Here is a 23,577-nt window from a genome sequence, read left to right as displayed (position 1 = left end):
AATCCTACAGTACATAGATCCTCCAGACTGGCGGAAGCTGCTGGGGGGGGCGGGTTTAGCGGATCTTCCCTCTCGGCCTACTCCACCTCCGGTACCTGTCCCCGTCAGCGTAAACGTGGTCAGGAGGTTGTGGGGGTGCCGGATGGGGCTCAGGGAGGGGTATCCATGTCCCATGTCTCACCTCCTGGGGGGGGGATTCGGCTGATGAGGGGTGGGAGAGGGTGAAGGAGAAGAGGAAGAAGAGGAGGATGAGAAGAGCTGTCCTCTCTTCCTCAGAATCAGATCCAGGAGGGGTCCCTCTTGGCAATACTTTTTCAGTTTTGTCAGGTGATGAGATGGTATCGGATATATCCATTTCTCTATCATCTATGGATGAGGGGGAGTCACGTACTCTGAAGAGAGCTGTTTCGGGTGATGAGAGTGTGGTAGAGGTTAAGAAACGACTACCCCAATCATCCTGATGGCAGTTCCCACTCTGTTAAAGGTGGCGACCATTAATGTCGCCAGCATTAAATCTGCAAGAGCTCGTGATACGGCCTTATTTTTGCTCAGCGAGTTTGATGCTGAGATTTTATTTTTGCAAGAGACCTGGCTCAATACATTGGCCGATGTCTATCTAGCAAAAAGGGAGTGGAGATGTGGTCCCTCCTTTTGGTCTCTTGCGGCTGAACCTTGCAGCGGAGTTGCGGTCCTTTTTAAAACCGATATGGTAACGTGCCGGCGGGTAATTGAGGTAGAAATGGGGAGATGCATGGTCTTAGACGTCTCTGTTAGGGGGCAGGACCTGCGCCTGATCAATATCTATGGACCGCAGTCAAAATGGGGCAGGAAATGCCTCCTCACAAAGATCAAGCCCTTCCTTTTTACGTCCCAGCAGGTTGTCTTTGGAGGTGACTTTAACACCATAATTAGGCCTGAAGACAGGAGAGGCTCCATAGACAGTAGAGGCTCCATAGACAGGAGAGGCTCCATAGACAGTGGAGGCTCCATAAACAGGGGAGGCTCCATAGACAGGAGAGGCTCCATAGACAGGAGAGGCTCCATAGACAGGAGAGGCTCCATAGACAGGAGAGGCTCCATAGATAGGGGAGGCTCCATAGACAGGCTGGGTTATGATAGCGTTTTTCTCAGAGATTTGGTTAGACAGGCAGGCCTGGTAGATGTGCACATTAAGCACTGCCCTAGCAGCACGGGGTTCACATTTCAGAGAGGGAATAGTCAGAGCAGGATAGACAGTTTTTTTTTAAAGGAGAACTCTGCTTTCTCGACTCCTGAGTTGAAGGCGGTGGAGTTCTCTGACCACTGTATGCTGTCTGTGACTCTGAATGCCTCGGACACTCCACCCAGGGGAAGGGGTGTCTGGAAACTGAATTCGGCTCTCCTGGAAGATGTAGAGGTAAGACAATCCTTTGAGGATTTTCTTCAGGCACAGGTTTCTATTCTGGACTTTTGCAGCAGTAAGTCAGAGTGGTGGGAGCTTGTGAAACAAAAGGGCGATCGGACTTTTCAAGGCCATAAGTAAGAAGAAGCAGCTTGGTATGTATATTGCCTACCAGCATTTGCGGAGGAAGCTTGATCGTCTTGTCTCGTATGGAGGAGATCCAGGGGAGATCTCTGAAGTGAAGCTTCTTCTTAGGAAGTGTCAATACGACCGGCATGCCTCCTTGGTTCTGGAGAGGGATTATGGGAAATATCACTCGCCTGATCCTTACCAGAACTGTAAGCAAGGCGTAGCAGTTAAGACGGTCATTGGCCTGAAAGACAGTACGGGTTCCCTGATAAAGTCCAGATCGGGGATCTTGGAGATCTTTGGGTCGTATTATGCAGACCTCCTGGGAAGAAAGGACCTTATCCGGGACAGGATGGAAAGCTTTCTGGATTCTACTCCAGGATTGGGAAATGGTGCATTGCTTTTGATGAATTTGACAGAACCAATTTCAGCAGATGAGGTAGTTCATGCTATAGACAAGCTGGCTACCAAAAAATCGCCTGGGCCGGATGGATTGACAGCTGAATTTTACAAGTGTTTTAAGTCCATTCTGGCTCCCTTTTTAGCCGAGATGTTTAATAGCTGTCTAGAAGAGGGTTCGCTCCCTCCCTCCATGAGGCAATCCGCTGTGATTCTTCTGTCAAAAGGTAAAGACCCCTCAATGATTGAGAACTGGCGCCCCATCAGTCTTCTCAATGTTGATAGAAAGATCTTGGCAAAGGTTCTTTTTTGGCGATTTGTTGTCCAGCCATCAGCACTGTTTGGTCCAAGGTAGAAGTACCTTTTCAGCAGTTTTGGCTATCCGGGAGGCTTTGGAACGATGCAGGGCTGCTGGATGGAGAAAGTACTTGCTGGCATTGGATCAGGCAAAAGCTTTTGATCGAGTGAATCATGAATATCTGTGGTTGCTGCTTGGTAGATACGGCCTGCAGGGGAGGTTTATAGATTGGCTGAAGACATTATATAGAGGGGCTGAGAGCTTCCCACTTGTTAATGGTTGGGTTGGGCGGCCTTTTGAGGTCGGCTCTGGTGTGCGCCAGGGATGTCCTTTGAGCCCCCTGCTATATGCTTTCGCAATCGACCCCTTTGTAAGAAGGCTAGAGGGCGCATAATTGTGCGGGGTGCCTCTGGGCATTGCTGGTGTGCCGCCTTTGAAGGTCGTGACCTATGCTGATGATGTGTCTGTTATTATCTCTGGGACTGAGGAGGCGCAGGAGGTGGTCTCTGTGATAGAGCAGTACACAGAGGCTTCTGGCTCTAAAGTCAACCATTATAAGAGTGAAGTTTTCTGGATGGGTGAGGAGGGTGAAAGCTTCGAACTTCCGGATGCCTTCCCAGAGCCCCAGCAGGAAATTAAAGTTTTGTGCATCAAATTTGGTCCTGGTGACTATGGCCATAGAAACTGGGAAATCAGGTTGGTGGATGCCAATGCCAAAGTAGCAAGCTGGAAGAGATGGAGGCTTTCCTTGAGAGAGAGGGTTGACCTGATCAAAACTTACCTGATCCCGATCTTTTTATATGTCAGCTTCGTCTGTATCTTGCCGGTATCTCTCTATGCAAGGGTCTACAGCTGTTTTTTCCAACTGTTATGGGGAAATAGGCTGAACCTGATCAAACGCAATGTAACTTACCTGTCCAGGCGGGAGGGTGGCCTAGGAATGGTCAACCCGATAGTTTTCTTTTCTTTGCTCTTTTTAAAGTACAATCTTGGTAATATGTTAGCAGAGACCCCGCCGGGATGGGTGGGTATTTTTCAGTCTTGGTTTAGGCCTCTTCTGCATTGCTGGGAAGATGGCGGCCCAGTGAAAAGTCTGAGAGTCCGACATGGCAAGCTCCCGGCTTATGTTGTCTGAAAATACTTCGGCAGTGGCAGGTGACAGTGGAGGATATCAGGTCCCTTCCCAGGAAGCTTCTGGGGGAGAGGATTTTGGCTTCTGCTTCAGTGTGTCACTGGCCTTAAAGGATTGCCCAGGCTCCGTAATGAGGGAGGGACTGCGTTTAACTTGGAGAGAATCCCTTTGAAATTTAAGGATCAAGCCTGGCTCACTTTCCATGGAAGGCTCTATGTGAGAGGGAACCTGAAGCACTGCCCTGTGTATGATCGGGATTGTCCTAGAGCAGAGTGTGTTGGTAAAGTGGAGTCTATGGACCACTTCCTGCTCCTGTGTCCCTTTAACATAGAGGTGTATAAAAGGGTGGGGAGGGTTCTGGGCATCCCCTTTCTCTATCGCATGAGTTATGCAGAGTGGGTGTACGGGGCATTCCCAGCTCACTGGGACTTTGATTTGGATACACTTTTTCTAGTTAGTATAGTTGTTCGTTACTTCACATGGAACGCACGGTGTCAGATTACCCTGCGGAAGAAAGTCCTCCCTGTAGAGGTGGTGGTGCACGATATTCTGGGTGAGGTTGGGAAGATTCGGGGTCTTGAGAAGGGCAGAGAGCCTCGGGCGGTCTGGATAAGGGCGTGGAGGAATATCAGACCTGCCTTTGGTGAACTGTCCATCTCTGGGTGAGGGGCTCTTTCCTTATACTGTTCTTTTCACTCCCGTAGTTTTTGTTGATTAAGATCTTTTTTGAAGAAGGGCTGCATGCATAAGGGGGGCGGGGTGGTTTCTTGACATCACACGTTTGATGTCTGGTGTAGTGATGTGAGTGGTAGTACGATTATTTCTCCAATTATGTCATGTTCATTTATGAGACGTTTGCTTTTGTCTGACAGCAGATTTTGCTATGTTTATTTTCGTTTTGCTGTAAATATATATATAATTATTTATTTTTTTTATATTCTGTATATTATTTTATGTTTATTGATTGCAAGACTTTTAATAAAGAAAAATTGGGAAGAATGTTCCTTACATTGGGAGTCAGTGGGAAGAATGTCCCTTACATTGGGGGTCAGTGGGAAGAATGTCCCTTACATTGGGGGTCAGTGGGAAGAATGTCCCTTACATTGGGGGGTCAGTGGCAAGAATGCCCCTTACATTGGGGGTCAGTGGGAAGAATGTCCCTTACATTGGTGGTCAGTGGGAAGAATGTCCCTTACATTGGGGGTCAGTGGGAAGAATGTCCCTTACATTGGGGGGCAGTGGGAAGAATGCCCCTTACATTGGGGGGTCAGTGGGAAGAATGTCCCTTACATTGGGGGTCAGTGGGAAGAATGTCCCTTACATTGGGGGTCAGTGGGAAGAATGTCCCTTACATTGGTGGTCAGTGGGAAGAATGTCCCTTACATTGGGGGTCAGTGGGAAGAATGTCCCTTACATTGGGGGGCAGTGGGAAGAATGCCCCTTACATTGGGGGGTCAGTGGGAAGAATGTCCCTTACATTGGGGGTCAGTGGGAAGAATGTCCCTTACATTGGGGGTCAGTGGGAAGAATGTCCCTTACATTGGTGATCAGTGGGAAGAATGTCCCTTACATTGGGGGTCAGTGGGAAGAATGCTCCATACATTGAGGGTCAGTGGGAAGAATGTCCCTTACATTGGTGGTCAGTGGGAAGAATGTCCCTTACATTGGTGGTCAGTGGGAAGAATGTCCCTTACATTGGTGGTCAGTGGGAAGAATGTCCCTTACATTGGTGGTCAGTGGGAAGAATGTCCCTTACATTGAGGGTCAGTGGGAAGAATGTCCCTTACATTGGTGGTCAGTGGGAAGAATGTTCCTTACATTGGGGGTCAGTGGGAAGAATGTTCCTTACATTGGGGGTCAGTGGGAAGAATGTCCCTTACATTGGGGGTCAGTGGGAAGAATGTCCCTTACATTGGGGGGTCAGTGGGAAGAATGTCCCTTACATTGGGGGTCAGTGGGAAGAATGTCCCTTACATTGGGGGTCAGTGGGAAGAATGCCCCTTACATTGGTGGTCAGTGGGAAGAATGTCCCTTACATTGGTGGTCAGTGGGAAGAATGTCCCTTACATTGGGGGTCAGTGGGAAGATTGTCCCTTACATTGGGGGTCAGTGGGAAGAATGTCCCTTACATTGGGGGTCAGTGGGAAGAATGTCCCTTAATTGGGGGTCAGTCACTTCCTACGCTACAACGATATCCAAAATCTGACATCATGAAAAATATTAGGAGCTACTAAGAGTCAAGACCATGACTAAGGTATTGGAGATATTACGGCTGCTCTGACACTTTTACCCCCCCCCCACCTACCCTTTTGACCTCCCCAAACCACAAACAACGCTGACCCGCATTGGAGTCTAAAAGGCCATAGTAGCCATCTTTATTAAACAACAAAATTGCAACTACCGGGCACTTCTACCCCCTTCCTGCCCACCGGGCACTTATACCCCCTTCCTGCCTACAGGGCAATTATACCCCCTTCCTGCCCACCGGGCACTTATACCCCCTTCCAGCCTACCGGCACTTCTACCCCCTTCTTGCCTACCGGGCACTTCTACCCCCTTCCTGCCTACCGGACACTTCTACCCCCTTCCTACCCACCGGGCACTTCTACCCCCTTCCTGCCTACCGGGCACTTCTACCCACTTCCTACCCACCGGGCACTTCTACCCCCTTCCTGCCCACAGGGCACTTCTACCCCCTTCCTGCCCACAAGGCACTTCTACCCCCTTCCTGCCTACAGGGCACTTCTACCCCCTTCCTGCTCCCGGGAACTGCTACCCCCTTCCTGCCTCCCGGGCACTTCTACCCCCTTCCTGCCTCCCGGGCACTTCTACCCCCTTCCTGCCTACCGGGCACTTCTACCCCCTTCCTGCCCACCGGGCACTTCTACCCCCTTCCTGCCTACAGGGCACTTCTACCCCCTTCCTGCCTACAGGGCACCTATACCCCCTTCCTGCCTACCGGGCACTTCTACCCCCTTCCTGCCCACCGGGCACTTCTACCCCCTTCCTGCCTACCGGGCACTACTACCCCCTTCCTGCCTACCGGGCACTTCTACCCCCTTCCTGCCTTCAGGGCACTTCTACCCCCTTCCTGCCTACCGGGCACTTCTACCCCCTCCTGCCTACCGGGCACTTCTACCCCCTTCCTGCCTACAGGGCACTTCTACCCCATTCCTGCCTACAGAGCACTTCTACCCCCTTCCTGCCCACCGGGCACTTCTACCTCCTTCCTGCCTACCGGGCACTACTACCCCCTTCCTGCCTACCCGGCACTTCTACCCCCTTCCTGCCTACAGGGCACTTCTACCCCCTTCCTGCCCACCGGGCACTTCTACCCCCTTCCTGCCTACAGGGCACTTCTACCCCCTTCCTGCCTACCAGGCACTTCTACTGATATGTGGCATTGATGGGAACTGACAGGTGGCACTGATGGGTCTACACTGAGCAGTGCCCTGATGATCAGTGTAGATGTCCCCTCTGATGAATGCCGATTACCGGCTCTCCTCTCCTCTGTCAGCGTGACAGCTAATGAGGAGAGGAATGCCGATAACTAGCATTTCCCTATTTACATGCGTTCAGCTGTGATTGGACACAGCTGATCACATGACCGAGCTGACATCTTCGGCTCTTTCCGTTGATCGGTGATCCGCTGTTTCCGAAGCTGCTTCTCTGATGAATGCTCTCCTTGCCCAGCCTGTCAGTTTAGATGGACGGCCATGTCTTGGTAGGTTGGCAGTTGTGCCGTACTCCTCCCATTTTCGGATGATGGATTGAACAGTGCTCCGGGAGATGGTCAAAGCTTGTGAGATTGTTTTATAACCTAACCCTGCTTTACACTTCTCCACAACTTTATCCCTGACCCGCCTGGTGTGTTCCTTGGCCTTCATGATGCTGTATGTTCACTAATGTTCTCTAACAAACCTCTGAGGGCTTCACAGACTAGCTAGATTTATCCTGAGATCACATGACACACAGGGGGACTCTATTTACTAAATGAAGGCAATTGGTTCCACTAGATTTTAGTTAGGGGTATCAGAGTAAACGGGGCTGAATACAAATGCCGCCACACTTTTCACAGATTTATTGGTCACAAATGCTGAAAACCATTTCTCATTTTCCTTCCATTTACAATTATGTGCCCCTTTGTCTGTCACATCCAATCCCAATACAATACATTGATGGATCTGGTTGTCACACGACAACACGGGGAACATTTCAAGGGGGGTGAAGACTTTTTCAAGGCGCTGTAGTCGCGCTGCAGAATTTGCATAAGTGGGAACCGAGTTTAAATAACCAAAAAAGAGATTTAAAAAAAAACTGTCACAATGTAACGACCAAACCCATGTTTCTAAGAAGGACTTTGTATGAAGGAAGCCATGACTTCCTCCAGGAATGATACAAAGTATCCCTCATCCGGATCTCCAGAAACAAAAGCAAAAAAAAACAAAACTATTTTTGGGAAAAGTTTGGATTTTTCCAGACGCAGTAAGTGGGGAGTAAGTGGGTTCCCCCCCCGGCACGGCTCCGGTCAACTGTGGAAACACATGGATGTAGAACCGGTGCGCTGGGAGCCTGCGCCACGCATTACTGCAAACGACGGCTAATGCGCTCCGCAGTCATCCTCGCCGATTCTTCTTCCTGACGCACAGATCCGCCATTTGTGGCCGCCTCCCACCGCTCTCACATTCATGATACGTTGTTCTCTCTTACAGTCACCAAGATCTGCACTCAGTGCGAAATCGAGCAAAAATCCGAGACCATGCGGGTCCAGTACTGCGCCAGCGACTTCGGTAAGTCCATGTATGGAATTCGTTACTTTGTGTCGCAAATTAAATATTTGCTTTTGTTTAACCGCTTGTCCTCCAAAAGATTTACCCCCCATGTCCAGGGCCTTTTTTTGCGATACAGCGCAATTGCGCGGTCATGCAACCCTGTACACACACATGACATTTAGATCATTTTTTTCACACACGGAGAGCTTTCTTGTGGCGGTATTTGACCATCTCTGTTTTTTTGAGCTATAAATAAAAAAAAAAAAACGGAAAATTAAAAAATAAATAAAAAAATAGATTTTTGCTATAAAACATATATAAAAAAATTTAAATAATAGATTGTTTGCTATAAAACATATATTTAAAAAAATAAAAAAAAATAGATATTTTGCTTTAAAACATATATTAAAAATGTAAAAAAATAGATATTTGCTATAAAACGTACTAAAAAAAATATAAAAAAAAAATAGATTTTTGCTATAAAACATATATTAAAAAGAAATTCATAAATTTAGACCCAAACGTTATTCTACTACATGTCTGTGATTTTAGGTCGAGGTTCACACCTGTCCATTTAACATGATTTCCTATGGGACGGGTTCACATTTTTTTCAGAAAAAGGGGCGGGGACTTTTTTTTAAACGCAAAATGTTGCATTTTTGGTTCTATAGACTTCAATAGAGACGCAGCAGAAAAGCATGTAGTTTTTGGTGCATTTTGCTTTTTAATCTGCCTAGCAACAAGTAAAAAAATAATGCGAAACGCATCAAAGATGCGGCAAAAATGCAAAACACCCCCCCTGCTGAAATCCACCCTCCCAGTACAAATCCACCCCCCGCTGAAATCCCCCCTCCCAGTACAAATCCACCCCCCGCTGAAATCCCCCCTCCCAGTACAAATCCACCGCCCCTGCTGCAATCCCCCCTCCCAGTACAAATCCACCGCCCCTGCTGAAATCCCCCCTCCCAGTACAAATCCAACCCCTACTGAAATCCCCCCTCCCAGTACAAATCTACCGCCCCTGCTGAAATCCCCCCTCCCAGTACAAATCCACCCCCTGCTGAAATCCCCCCTCCCAGTACAAATCCACCCCCCGCTGAAATCCCCCCTCCCAGTACAAATCCACCCCCCGCTGAAATCCCCCCTCCCAGTACAAATCCACCGGCCCTGCTGCAATCCCCCCTCCCAGTACAAATCCACCGCCCCTGCTGAAATCCCCCCTCCCAGTACAAATCCACCCCCTACTGAAATCCCCCCTCCCAGTACAAATCTACCGCCCCTGCTGAAATCCCCCCTCCCAGTACAAATCCACCCCCTGCTGAAATCCCCCCTCCCAGTACAAATCCACCCCCCGCTGAAATCCCCCCTCCCAGTACAAATCCACCGCCCCTGCTGAAATCCACCCCCCGCTGAAATCCCCCCTCCCAGTACAAATACACCCCCCCCCTACTGAAATCCCCCCTTCCAGTACAAATCCACCCCCTGCTGAAATCCCCCCTCCCAGTACAAATTCACCCCCCTGCTGAAATCCCCCCTTCCAGTACAAATCCACCCCCCTAGTACATATCCACCCCCCCTGCTAAAATCCCACCTCCCAGTAAAAATCCACCCCCCTGCTGAAATCTCCCCTCCCAGTACAAATCTACCCCCCGCTGAAATCCCCCCTCTGAGCACAAATTTGGCCCCCTTATCCCCTCCACAGTTAAAATCCTTTCTCTCCCCATTTGACCCCAGCATCAATCCCCCCCACACAAAAACAAAATTTCCCCACCAAGCACAAATGCTCACCTTCCATTCCAAATACCCCCCCCCCCTTCAACACAAATTCCCCCAATCCGCCATCCTAGCACAATGCTCCCCCCCCCCCAAAAAAAATGTACTAGACAGGAAATGTCACGGATGGACTTATTGCCCAGGTGGCCACCTATCACGGGACCACGCTTGGAGTTACTGAGCTCCTGAGAGCGACCCATTCTTTCACCAATGTTTGTAGAAGCCATCTGCATGCCTAGGGGCGTGATTGTATACACCTGTGTCCATGGAGGGGATTGGAACACCTAAATCACATGATATGGAGGGGATTGGAACACCTGAATCACATGATTGGGAGGGGATTGAAAAACCTGAATCACATGATATGGAGGGAATTGGAACACCTGAATCACATGATATGGAGGGGATTGGAACACCTGAATCACATGATTGAGAGGGGATTGGAACACCTGAATCACATGATGGGGGGGTATTGGAACACCTGAATCACATGATTGGAAGGGGATTGGAACACCTGAGTCACATGATTGGAAGGGGATTGGAACACCTGAGTCACATGATATGGAGGGGTTTGGAACACCTGAATCACATGATTGGGAGGGGATAGGAGCACCTGAATCACATGATTGGGAGGGGATTGGAACACCTGAATCACATGATATGGAGGGGATTGGAACACCTGAATCACATGATATGGAGGGGATTGGAACACCTGAATCACATGATTGGGAGGAGCTTGGAACACTTGAATCACACCATTGGGAGGAGATTGGAACACCTGAATCACATGATATGGGAAGGATTGGAACACCTGAATCACATGATTGGGAGAGGATTGGATTACCTGAATCACATGATTGGGAGGGGATTGGAGCACCTGAATAACATGATATGGAGGGGATTGGAACACCTGAATCACATGATTGGGAGGGGATTGGAACACCTGAACCACATGATTGGGAGGGGATTGGAACACCTGAATCACATCATTGGGAGGAGATTGGAACACCTGAATCACATGATATGGAGAGGATTGGAACACCTGAATCACATGATTGGGAGGGGCTTGGATTACCTAAATCACATGATTGGGAGGGGATTGGAGCACCTGAATAACATGATATGGAGGGGATTGGAACACCTGAATCACATGATTGGGAGGGGATTGGAACACCTGAATCACATGATTGGGAGGGGATTGGAACACCTGAATCTCATGATATGGAGGGGATTGGAACACCTGAATCCCATGATATGGAGGGGATTGGAACACCTGAATCCCATGATACGGAGGGGATTGGAACACCTGAATCCCATGATACGGAGGGGATTGGAACACCTGATTCCCATGATACGGAGGGGATTGGAACACCTGAATCACATGATACGGAGGGAATTGGAACACCTAAATTACTTGATACGGAGGGGATTGGAACACCTGAATCCCATGATACGGAGGGAATTGGAACACCTGAATCCCATGATACGGAGGGGATTGGAACACCTGAATCACATGGTAATGAGGGGATTGGAACACCTGAATCACATGGTATCGAGGGGATTGGAACACCTGAATCACATGGTATTGAGGGGATTGGAACACCTGAATCACATGATATGGAGGGGATTGGAACACCTGAATCACATGATATGGAAAGGATTGGAACACCTGAATAACATGATTGGTAGGGGATTGGAACACCTGAATCACATGATTGGGAGGAGCTTGGAACACTTGAATCACATCATTGGGAGGAGATTGGAACACCTGAATCACATGATATGGAAAGGATTGGAACACCTGAATCACATGATTGGGAGGGGATTAGATTACCTGAATCACATGATTGGGAGGGGATTGGAGCACCTGAATAATATGATATGGAGGGGATTGGAACACCTGAATCACATGATTGGGAGGGGATTAGAACACCTGAATCACATGAGTGGGAGGGGATTGGAACACCTGAATCCCATGATATGGAGGGGATTGGAACACCTGAATCACATGATTGGGAGGGTATTGGAACACCTGAATCCCATGATATGGAGGGGATTGAAACACCTGAATCCCATGATATGGAGGGGATTGGAACACCTGTATCACATGATATGGAGGGGATTGGAACACCTGAATCACATGATTGGGAGGGGATTGGAACACCTGAATCACATGATATGGAGGGAATTGGAACACCTGAATCACATGATATGGAGGGAATTGGAACACCTGAATCACTTGATTTGGAGGGGATTGGAACACCTGAATCCCATTATATGGAGGGGATTGGAACACCTGAATCCCATGATATGGAGGGGATTGGAACACCTGAATCCCATGATATGGAGGGAATTGGAACACCTGAATCACTTGATATGGAGGGGATTGGAACACCTGAATCACATGATTGGGAGGAGCTTGGAACACCTGAATCACATCATTGGGAGGAGATTGGAACACCTGAATCACATGATATGGAGAGGATTGGAACACCTGAATCACATGATTGGGAGGGGATTGGATTACCTGTATCACATGATTGGGAGGGGATTGGAGCACCTGAATCACATGATATGGAGAGGATTGGAACACCTGAATCACATGATTGGGAGGGGATTGGAACACCTGAATCACATGATATGGAGGGGATTGGAACACCTGAATCACATGATATGGAGGGGATTGGAACACCTGAATCACATGATATGGAGGGGATTGGAACACCTGAATCACATGATTGGTAGGGGATTGGAACACCTGAATCACATGATTGGGAGGAGCTTGGAACACTTGAATCACATCATTGGGAGGAGATTGGAACACCTGAATCACATGATATGGAAAGGATTGGAACACCTGAATCACATGATTGGGAGGGGATTGGATTACCTGAATCACATGATTGGGAGGGGATTGGAGCACCTGAATAACATGATATGGAGGGGATTGGAACACCTGAATCACATGATTGGGAGGGGATTGGAACACCTGAATCACATGATTGGGAGGGGATTGGAACACCTGAATCACATCATTGGGAGGAGATTGGAACACCTGAATCACATGATATGGAGAGGATTGGAACACCTGAATCACATGATTGGGAGGGGCTTGGATTACCTGAATCACATGATTGGGAGGGGATTGGAGCACCTGAATAACATGATATGGAGGGGATTGGAACACCTGAATCACATGATTGGGAGGGGATTGGAACACCTGAATCACATGATTGGGAGGGGATTGAAAAACCTGAATCACATGATATGGAGGGAATTGGAACACCTGAATCACATGATATGGAGGGGATTGGAACACCTGAATCACATGATTGAGAGGGGATTGGAACACCTGAATCACATGATGGGGGGGTATTGGAACACCTGAATCACATGATTGGAAGGGGATTGGAACACCTGAGTCACATGATTGGAAGGGGATTGGAACACCTGAGTCACATGATATGGAGGGGTTTGGAACACCTGAATCACATGATTGGGAGGAGCTTGGAACACTTGAATCACATCATTGGGAGGAGATTGGAACACCTGAATCACATGATATGGAAAGGATTGGAACACCTGAATCACATGATTGGGAGGGGATTAGATTACCTGAATCACATGATTGGGAGGGGATTGGAGCACCTGAATAATATGATATGGAGGGGATTGGAACACCTGAATCACATGATTGGGAGGGGATTAGAACACCTGAATCACATGAGTGGGAGGGGATTGGAACACCTGAATCCCATGATATGGAGGGGATTGGAACACCTGAATCACATGATTGGGAGGGTATTGGAACACCTGAATCCCATGATATGGAGGGGATTGAAACACCTGAATCCCATGATATGGAGGGGATTGGAACACCTGTATCACATGATATGGAGGGGATTGGAACACCTGAATCACATGATTGGGAGGGGATTGGAACACCTGAATCACATGATATGGAGGGAATTGGAACACCTGAATCACATGATATGGAGGGAATTGGAACACCTGAATCACTTGATTTGGAGGGGATTGGAACACCTGAATCCCATTATATGGAGGGGATTGGAACACCTGAATCCCATGATATGGAGGGGATTGGAACACCTGAATCCCATGATATGGAGGGAATTGGAACACCTGAATCACTTGATATGGAGGGGATTGGAACACCTGAATCACATGATTGGGAGGAGCTTGGAACACCTGAATCACATCATTGGGAGGAGATTGGAACACCTGAATCACATGATATGGAGAGGATTGGAACACCTAAATCACATGATTGGGAGGGGATTGGATTACCTGAATCACATGATTGGGAGGGGATTGGAGCACCTGAATCACATGATATGGAGAGGATTGGAACACCTGAATCACATGATTGGGAGGGGATTGGAACACCTGAATCACATGATATGGAGGGGATTGGAACACCTGAATCACATGATATGGAGGGGATTGGAACACCTGAATCACATGATATGGAGGGGATTGGAACACCTGAATCACATGATTGGTAGGGGATTGGAACACCTGAATCACATGATTGGGAGGAGCTTGGAACACTTGAATCACATCATTGGGAGGAGATTGGAACACCTGAATCACATGATATGGAAAGGATTGGAACACCTGAATCACATGATTGGGAGGGGATTGGATTACCTGAATCACATGATTGGGAGGGGATTGGAGCACCTGAATAACATGATATGGAGGGGATTGCAACACCTGAATCACATGATTGGGAGGGGATTGGAACACCTGAATCACATGATTGGGAGGGGATTGGAACACCTGAATCACATCATTGGGAGGAGATTGGAACACCTGAATCACATGATATGGAGAGGATTGGAACACCTGAATCACATGATTGGGAGGGGCTTGGATTACCTGAATCACATGATTGGGAGGGGATTGGAGCACCTGAATAACATGATATGGAGGGGATTGGAACACCTGAATCACATGATTGGGAGGGGATTGGAACACCTGAATCACATGATTGGGAGGGGATTGAAAAACCTGAATCACATGATATGGAGGGAATTGGAACACCTGAATCACATGATATGGAGGGGATTGGAACACCTGAATCACATGATTGAGAGGGGATTGGAACACCTGAATCACATGATGGGGGGGTATTGGAACACCTGAATCACATGATTGGAAGGGGATTGGAACACCTGAGTCACATGATTGGAAGGGGATTGGAACACCTGAGTCACATGATATGGAGGGGTTTGGAACACCTGAATCACATGATTGGGAGGGGATAGGAGCACCTGAATCACATGATTGGGAGGGGATTGGAACACCTGAATCACATGATATGGAGGGGATTGGAACACCTGAATCACATGATATGGAGGGGATTGGAACACCTGAATCACATGATTGGGAGGAGCTTGGAACACTTGAATCACATCATTGGGAGGAGATTGGAACACCTGAACCACATGATATGGAAAGGATTGGAACACCTGAATCACATGATTGGGAGGGGATTGGATTACCTGAATCACATGATTGGGAGGGGATTGGAGCACCTGAATAACATGATATGGAGGGGATTGGAACACCTGAATCACATGATTGGGAGGGGATTGGAACACCTGAACCACATGATTGGGAGGGGATTGGAACACCTGAATCACATCATTGGGAGGAGATTGGAACACCTGAATCACATGATATGGAGAGGATTGGAACACCTGAATCACATGATTGGGAGGGGCTTGGATTACCTAAATCACATGATTGGGAGGGGATTGGAGCACCTGAATAACATGATATGGAGGGGATTGGATCACCTGAATCACATGATTGGGAGGGGATTGGAACACCTGAATCACATGATTGGGAGGGGATTGGAACACCTGAATCCCATGATATGGAGGGGATTGGAACACCTGAATCCCATGAAACGGAGGGGATTGGAACACCTGAATCCCATGATACGGAGGGGATTGGAACACCTGAATCCCATGATACGGAGGGGATTGGAACACCTGAATCACATGATACGGAGGGAATTGGAACACCTAAATTACTTGATACGGAGGGGATTGGAACACCTGAATCCCATGATACGGAGGGAATTGGAACACCTGAATCCCATGATACGGAGGGGATTGGAACACCTGAATCACATGGTATCGAGGGGATTGGAACACCTGAATCACATGGTATCGAGGGGATTGGAACACCTGAATCACATGGTATTGAGGGGATTGGAACACCTGAATCACATGATATGGAGGGGATTGGAACACCTGAATCACATGATATGGAAAGGATTGGAACACCTGAATAACATGATTGGTAGGGGATTGGAACACCTGAATCACATGATTGGGAGGAGCTTGGAACACTTGAATCACATCATTGGGAGGAGATTGAAACACCTGAATCACATGATATGGAAAGGATTGTAACACCTGAATCACATGATTGGGAGGGGATTAGATTAGCTGAATCACATGATTGGGAGGGGATTGGAGCACCTGAATAATATGATATGGAGGGGATTGGAACACCTGAATCCCATGATATGGAGGGGATTGGAACACCTGAATCACATGATTGGGAGGGTATTGGAACACCTGAATCCCATGATATGGAGGGGATTGAAACACCTGAATCCCATGATATGGAGGGGATTGGAACACCTGTATCACATGATATGGAGGGGATTGGAACACCTGAATCACATGATTGGGAGGGGATTGGAACACCTGAATCACATGATATGGAGGGAATTGGAACACCTGAATCACATGATATGGAGGGAATTGGAACACCTGAATCACTTGATTTGGAGGGAATTGGAACACCTGAATCCCATTATATGGAGGGGATTGGAACACCTGAATCCCATGATATGGAGGGGATTGGAACACCTGAATCCCATGATATGGAGGGAATTGGAACACCTGAATCACTTGATATGGAGGGGATTTGAACACCTGAATCACATGATTGGGAGGAGCTTGGAACACCTGAATCACATCATTGGGAGGAGATTGGAACACCTGAATCACATGATATGGAGAGGATTGGAACACCTGAATCACATGATTGGGAGGGGATTGGATTACCTGAATCACATGATTGGGAGGGGATTGGAGCACCTGAATCAAATGATATGGAGAGGATTGGAACACCTGAATCACATGATTGGGAGGGGATTGGAACACCTGAATCACATGATATGGAGGAGATTGGAACACCTGAATCACATGATATGGAGGGGATTGGAACACCTGAATCACATGATATGGAGGGGATTGGAACACCTGAATCACATGATTGGTAGGGGATTGGAACACCTGAATCACATGATTGGGAGGAGCTTGGAACACTTGAATCACATCATTGGGAGGAGATTGGAACACCTGAATCACATGATATGGAAAGGATTGGAACACCTGAATCACATGATTGGGAGGGGATTGGATTACCTGAATCACATGATTGGGAGGGGATTGGAGCACCTGAATAACATGATATGGAGGGGATTGGAACACCTGAATCACATGATTGGGAGGGGATTGGAACACCTGAATCACATGATTGGGAGGGGATTGGAACACCTGAATCACATCATTGGGAGGAGATTGGAACACCTGAATCACATGATATGGAGAGGATTGGAACACCTGAATCACATGATTGGGAGGGGCTTGGATTACCTGAATCACATGATTGGGAGGGGATTGGAGCACCTGAATAACATGATATGGAGGGGATTGGAACACCTGAATCACATGATTGGGAGGGGATTGGAACACCTGAATCACATGATTGGGAGGGGATTGGAACACCTGAATCTCATGATATGGAGGGGATTGGAACACCTGAATCCCATGATATGGAGGGGATTGGAACACCTGAATCCCATGATACGGAGGGGATTGGAACACCTGAATCCCATGATACGGAGGGGATTGGAACACCTGAATCCCATGATACGGAGGGGATTGGAACACCTGAATCACATGATACAGAGGGAATTGGAACACCTAAATTACTTGATACGGAGGGGATTGGAACACCTGAATCCCATGATACGGAGGGAATTGGAACACCTGAATCCCATGATACGGAGGGGATTGGAACACCTGAATCACATGGTATTGAGGGGATTGGAACACTTGAATCACATGGTATCGAGGGGATTGGAACACCTGAATCACATGGTATTGAGGGGATTGGAACACCTGAATCACATGGTATCAAGGGGATTGGAACACCTGAATCACATGGTATTGAGGGGATTGGAACACCTGAATCACATGGTATCCAGGGGATTGGAACACCTGAATCACATGATTGGGAGGGGATTGGAACACCTGAATACATGATATGGAGGGGATTGGTTACAAAAATCGTCCGTTTCTGTGGTCCACTAATGGTGGAAAATTCTTAGAAAAGAAGAAACTCTTTCGGAATTCGACCCGCGTACAGCTGGCTTTAGAGTACATTTTAAAAGTTTTTTTTTTTTTTTTCACTATTTTTTTCCACATTTTTACTTTTGATAATAATCATTAATAATGGAAATGAATAATGATGAATATTTTATATATTCAATATGCAATTATTAATATCATCATTAATATGTATCGTTATAATGAATCGATGATTTATAATTTGATCATAACCATTAATAATCAAAGTAATCTAATTATATAAAAATATGAATATTTAATACACTTAATCTTTAATTATTAAAATCATCATTAGTAGTTATAATGATCATTAATAATTAATTGATTTATAATTGGATAATAACCATCAGGAGATATCTATTAACATTTACCACCCAATGAAGGTCAATTTGTCCTGAAAAAAAACAAAACGCTATAATACATGCTGTGAGGATACAGTATGGGCAGATTTGTGATGATATGCCCTTGAATTGTAAAGTGCTGCGTAAACTGTTGGCACTATAAAAATCCTGTATAATAAAAAAATAATAATAATAGAAAATAAAAATATAATATTAGAATAAATATAATAATAATAATAGAAATAATAATAATAGAAAAAAAATAATAATAGAAAAAATATTTAATAATAATAATAGAAATAATAATATACAAAAAATAATAATAATATAATAGAAATAATAATAGGAAAAATATAATAATAATATTAATTATTATTATTATTATACAGAATTTATGGCGCCAACAGTTTGCTCAGCGCTTTACAATATAACGGGAGACAATACAGCAACAATAGAGTTCAATACAAGAGGGATAGGAGGGCCCTCATCCTTGGAACTTACAATCTATTATAATAATAATAATACTAATAGAAATAATAATAATACAAAATATAATAATAATAATAATAGCAATAATAATTATAATAATAATAATAATAGAAAAATAATAATAGAAAAAAAATATAATAATAATAGAAATAATAATAATAGAAAAATATATATAATAATAATAGAAATAATAGAAAAAATTATAATAATAGAAATAATAATAGGAAAAAATATAATAATAATAATAATAATTATTATTATTATACAGGATTTATATAGCACCAACAGTTTGCTCAGCGCTTTACAATATAACAGAAGACAATGCAGCAACAATACAGTTCAATACAAGAGGGATAGGAGGGCCCTGCTCCTTGGAGCTTACAATCTATAATAATAATAATAATAGAAATAATAGAAAAAAATATAATAATAGAAATAATAATAGAAAAATAATAATAATAATAGAAATAATAATATACAAAAAATAATAAGAATATAATAGAAATAATAATAATAGGAAAAATATAATCATAATAATAATAATAATTATTATTATTAATATACAGGATTTATGGCGCCAACAGTTTGCTCAGCACTTTACAATATAACAGGAGACAATACAGCAACAATACAGTTCAATACAAGCGGGATAGGAGGGCCCTGATTCTCGGAGCTTATAATATATTATAATAATAATAATATTAATAATAATACAAATAGAAATAATAATAATACAAAATATAATAATAATAGCAATAATAATAATAATAGAAAAATAATAATAGAAAAATATATATAATAATAATAATAATAGAAATAATAATAATAGAAAAATATATATAATAATAATAGAAATAATAATAATAGAAACAATTATAATAATATAATAATAGGAAAAAAATATAATAATAATAATAATTATTATTATTATTATATAGGATTTATATAGCATCAACATTTTGCTCAGCGCTTTACAATATAACAGAAGACAATACAGCAACAATACAGTTCAATACAAGAGGGATAGGAGGGCCCTGCTCCTCGGAACTTACAATCTATAATAATAATAATATAATTGAAATAATAGAAAAAAATATAATAATAGAAATAATAGAAAAATAATAATAGAACAAATTTACATATAATAATAATAATAATAGAAATAATAATAATATAATAATAGAAATAATAATAGAAAACAAATATAATAATAATAATAGAAATAATAATAATAATAGAAAAAAAAAATAATAATAGAATAATAGAAATAATAATAATAGAAAAAAATATAATAATAATAATAATATAAATAATAATAATTTGGTTGTAAAATTGCATTCTCCGCATTCGGATTGGATTTCCTCTCAGTCACTAAGAGGTTAAATAATTATCCTGTAGAAGGTGAACGATCGCTTACTTCTCATAAGACCCGGCAGAAATAAATCAGTGAGACGAATGCTCTGTGATTGGACGGGATCATCGGGGTGTCGCATTAAATCTCTCGGAGAAGTCAGCGGCAAGCCGCCAGCGTCTTGTTTTTTTTTTTTTTTTGCTCCTGGAAGGCAGAATGTGACAGTTAGCAATGCGGTTCGTGTTGCGGCTCCACCGGCCCGGAGTTATGTGTTCGATCGATGATAAAAATCAACATACTTTCATTTCACCGCCGACATCTGCTGGAGACTAAAGGGGGGAAAAAAAAAACCTCGCCGCGCAGATGACCGTTTCTGATCGCCGAGTCTCAGACCTTTCCTGGTGTTTATAAACTCCATCCTGAATCGCCAGCTTTTTAACCCCCCCCCCAACACTCATCGCCTTACACCCCGGGTGCGACTTGCCATGCGATTTGCCATGCCAGGCGAGCTGCAGGCCGCACCCTATTGTCCGCAATGACAGCAGTCCTATCGGTGAGATTCCCGCTTGGTCGGTGCCGCACCGATTTCTGAAGAACTCCTTCAGGTGCGACCTGCATAGAGACGTCTGCGACTCGCAAGTTGCACCGCAAGTCTGAATGGCATCCAGTTGGTGTGACGGCACCTTATGCCGGCCATAGACGGTTCGAAAATCGGTCGATTTTTCGGCCTAAAAAAAAAATCAGCCGATTATCGCACGGTTAGTGGGCCGTTTTTTCTTTTTTTTTGCACTTTGAGATGATCGGTCATGTTGGAAAATTCACGGACGATTTTCCCGGCAATGACGGCCAAATTGGCCGATCGTTTTAATGATAAAAAATTGGCGCATGAGCCGTGACCTGCAAGGGACAGAAGTTATAGAGTGAACTTTACGATTTAGTCGGCCGATTTTTTTAAACCGTTGGTGGTAACGTCGGCTGAATGAACGACCGATTTTTCATTTATCGTTTGAAAAATCGGCCGATGTTCGACCCGTCTATGGCCTGCATTAGGCCCCATGCAGACAGGGCGTTGACCCAGCTATTCTATATATACATAAAATTTATTTATTTAATTTTTGTTTTTAAAATATACTGAATACGGCCAAAATTGTAGCATTTCAAATATATGTCAATGTATTTGGGAAGAATATTTTTAAAATCTATTTTTCTCCCATGTGGGAAGGAATGATGTTGGAATCCAGTGATCACGCCTTACCATTGGGGGTAAACAAAGCCTGCCTTCTGTTCATTTTTATTGTTGCTTCATGGGTGAGTTAGCACCCCCTGACGCCGGGGGGGGGGGGGACAAAACACTACTCCGGCACCACCCCAGTCTTCTCACCTGCCAGTGACACTTGTTATGCACTGACTGCGATGCCATTTTGAGGAAAAATAATGTGAAACACTGATTTTCTTCCACCAGTCCTTTCCATGTGTTACATTGTACTCTTCAGCCCGAGGACATGGAGGGAAGCTGCTGTACCCTTCACAAGGCCTCATACACCCATGGTCTAGGCCCAGTCCATAGGAGGGTTCTGCTATGCAGCGGGCCCTAACTTGAGTCTCTGCTGCTTAGAAGGGTAGACCATTCAGCAACCAATCCACCCCATCAACAAGACCTCTGTCACCGGCCACTAACTCCCATTACCAATCTCCACTCCCATGACCATCTCCTCATCCATGACCAATCTCCACTCCCATGACCATGCTCCACACCCATGACCAATCTCCACTCCCATGACCAATCTCCACTCCCATGACCAATCTCCACACCCATGGCCAATCTCCACTCCCATGACCAATCTCCACTCCCATGACCAATCTCCACTCCCATGACCAATCTCCTCATCCATGACCAATCTCCTCATCCATGACCAATCTCCACTCCCATGACCAATCTCCACACCCATGACCAATCTCCACTCCCATGACCAATCTCCACTCCCATAACCAATCTCCACTCCCATGACCAATCTCCACTCCCATGACCAATCTCCACACCCATGGCCAATCTCCACTCCCATGGCCAATCTCCACTCCCATGACCAATCTCCACTCCCATAACCAATCTCCACTCCCATGACCAATCTCCACTCCCATGACCAATCTCCACACCCATGGCCAATCTCCACTCCCATGGCCAATCTCCACTCCCATGACCAATCTCCACTCCCATGACCAATCTCCTCATCCATGACCAATCTCCACTCCCATGACCAATCTCCACACCCATGACCAATCTCCACTCCCATGACCAATCTCCACACCCATGACCAATCTCCTCATCCATGACCAATCTCCTCATCCATGACCAATCTCCACTCCCATGAGCAATCTCCACTCCCATGACCAATCTCCAGTCCCATGACCATGCTCCACTCCCATGACCATGCTCCACACCCATGACCAATCTCCACTCCCATGACCAATCTCCACACCCATGACCAATCTCCACACCTATGGCCAATCTCCACTCCCATGACCAATCTGCACACGCAAGACCAATCTCCAACCACTCCTGGCCCAACCTCTTTCTCCTTAAATCCCCCTGCTACGGGATGATCCACAGACCAAACGGCAGACACACCACAGCATGTTAACCATTACAGGACTAAACATCGACTTTAAATGCAATACCCAGCTGGAATTGTAGGCACCTGCCTACACATGTGTACTTGGATATTTTGATGGATGAATGAAGGGGAGCTGCTGTATATGTTGGGAGTCCTTGTACACCCGTGGTCCAGCCCCAGTCCATTTTGACAGGGCATGGTGGGAAGCTACTGTATAGTTCATGAGTCCGGGTACACCCATGGTTCAGACCAGTCCATAGGAAGGTTCTGCTGTGCAGTCAGCCCCAAGATGGGTCCCTGTCACTGAGATAGGTAGACCATAGAGAAACCGATCCACCCCTCCAGCAGAACCTGTGTCACCGGTCACCAACTCCCATGACCAATCTCCAACCACTCCTTAACCAACCCCTTCCACAGGCCAAACACACCACAGCATGT

At 45.4% G+C, this 23,577-nt stretch overlaps 1 protein-coding gene across 1 annotated transcript in view; it reads left to right on the top strand.

The window, feature by feature from the left end:
- The window catches only part of SFRP5 (secreted frizzled related protein 5), a 121,629-nt gene that overhangs the window by 60,836 nt on the left and 37,216 nt on the right, over nucleotides 1–23,577 (top strand). The window contains exon 2 of the mRNA XM_089659626.1: nucleotides 8,052–8,129. Coding sequence (XP_089515752.1) covers nucleotides 8,052–8,129 — 78 coding nt within the window. The remainder of the gene's footprint in view (nucleotides 1–8,051; nucleotides 8,130–23,577) is intronic.

The sequence above is a fragment of the Staurois parvus genome, unplaced genomic scaffold, assembly GCF_062004578.1.
Source record: "Staurois parvus isolate SC_StPar_1 unplaced genomic scaffold, SC_StPar_1.0 ptg001175l, whole genome shotgun sequence".
Classification (NCBI taxonomy): Eukaryota; Metazoa; Chordata; class Amphibia; order Anura; family Ranidae; genus Staurois; species Staurois parvus.
The sequence above is the reverse complement of the archived record's forward strand: the minus strand, read 5'-3'. Positions and strand labels throughout refer to the sequence as shown.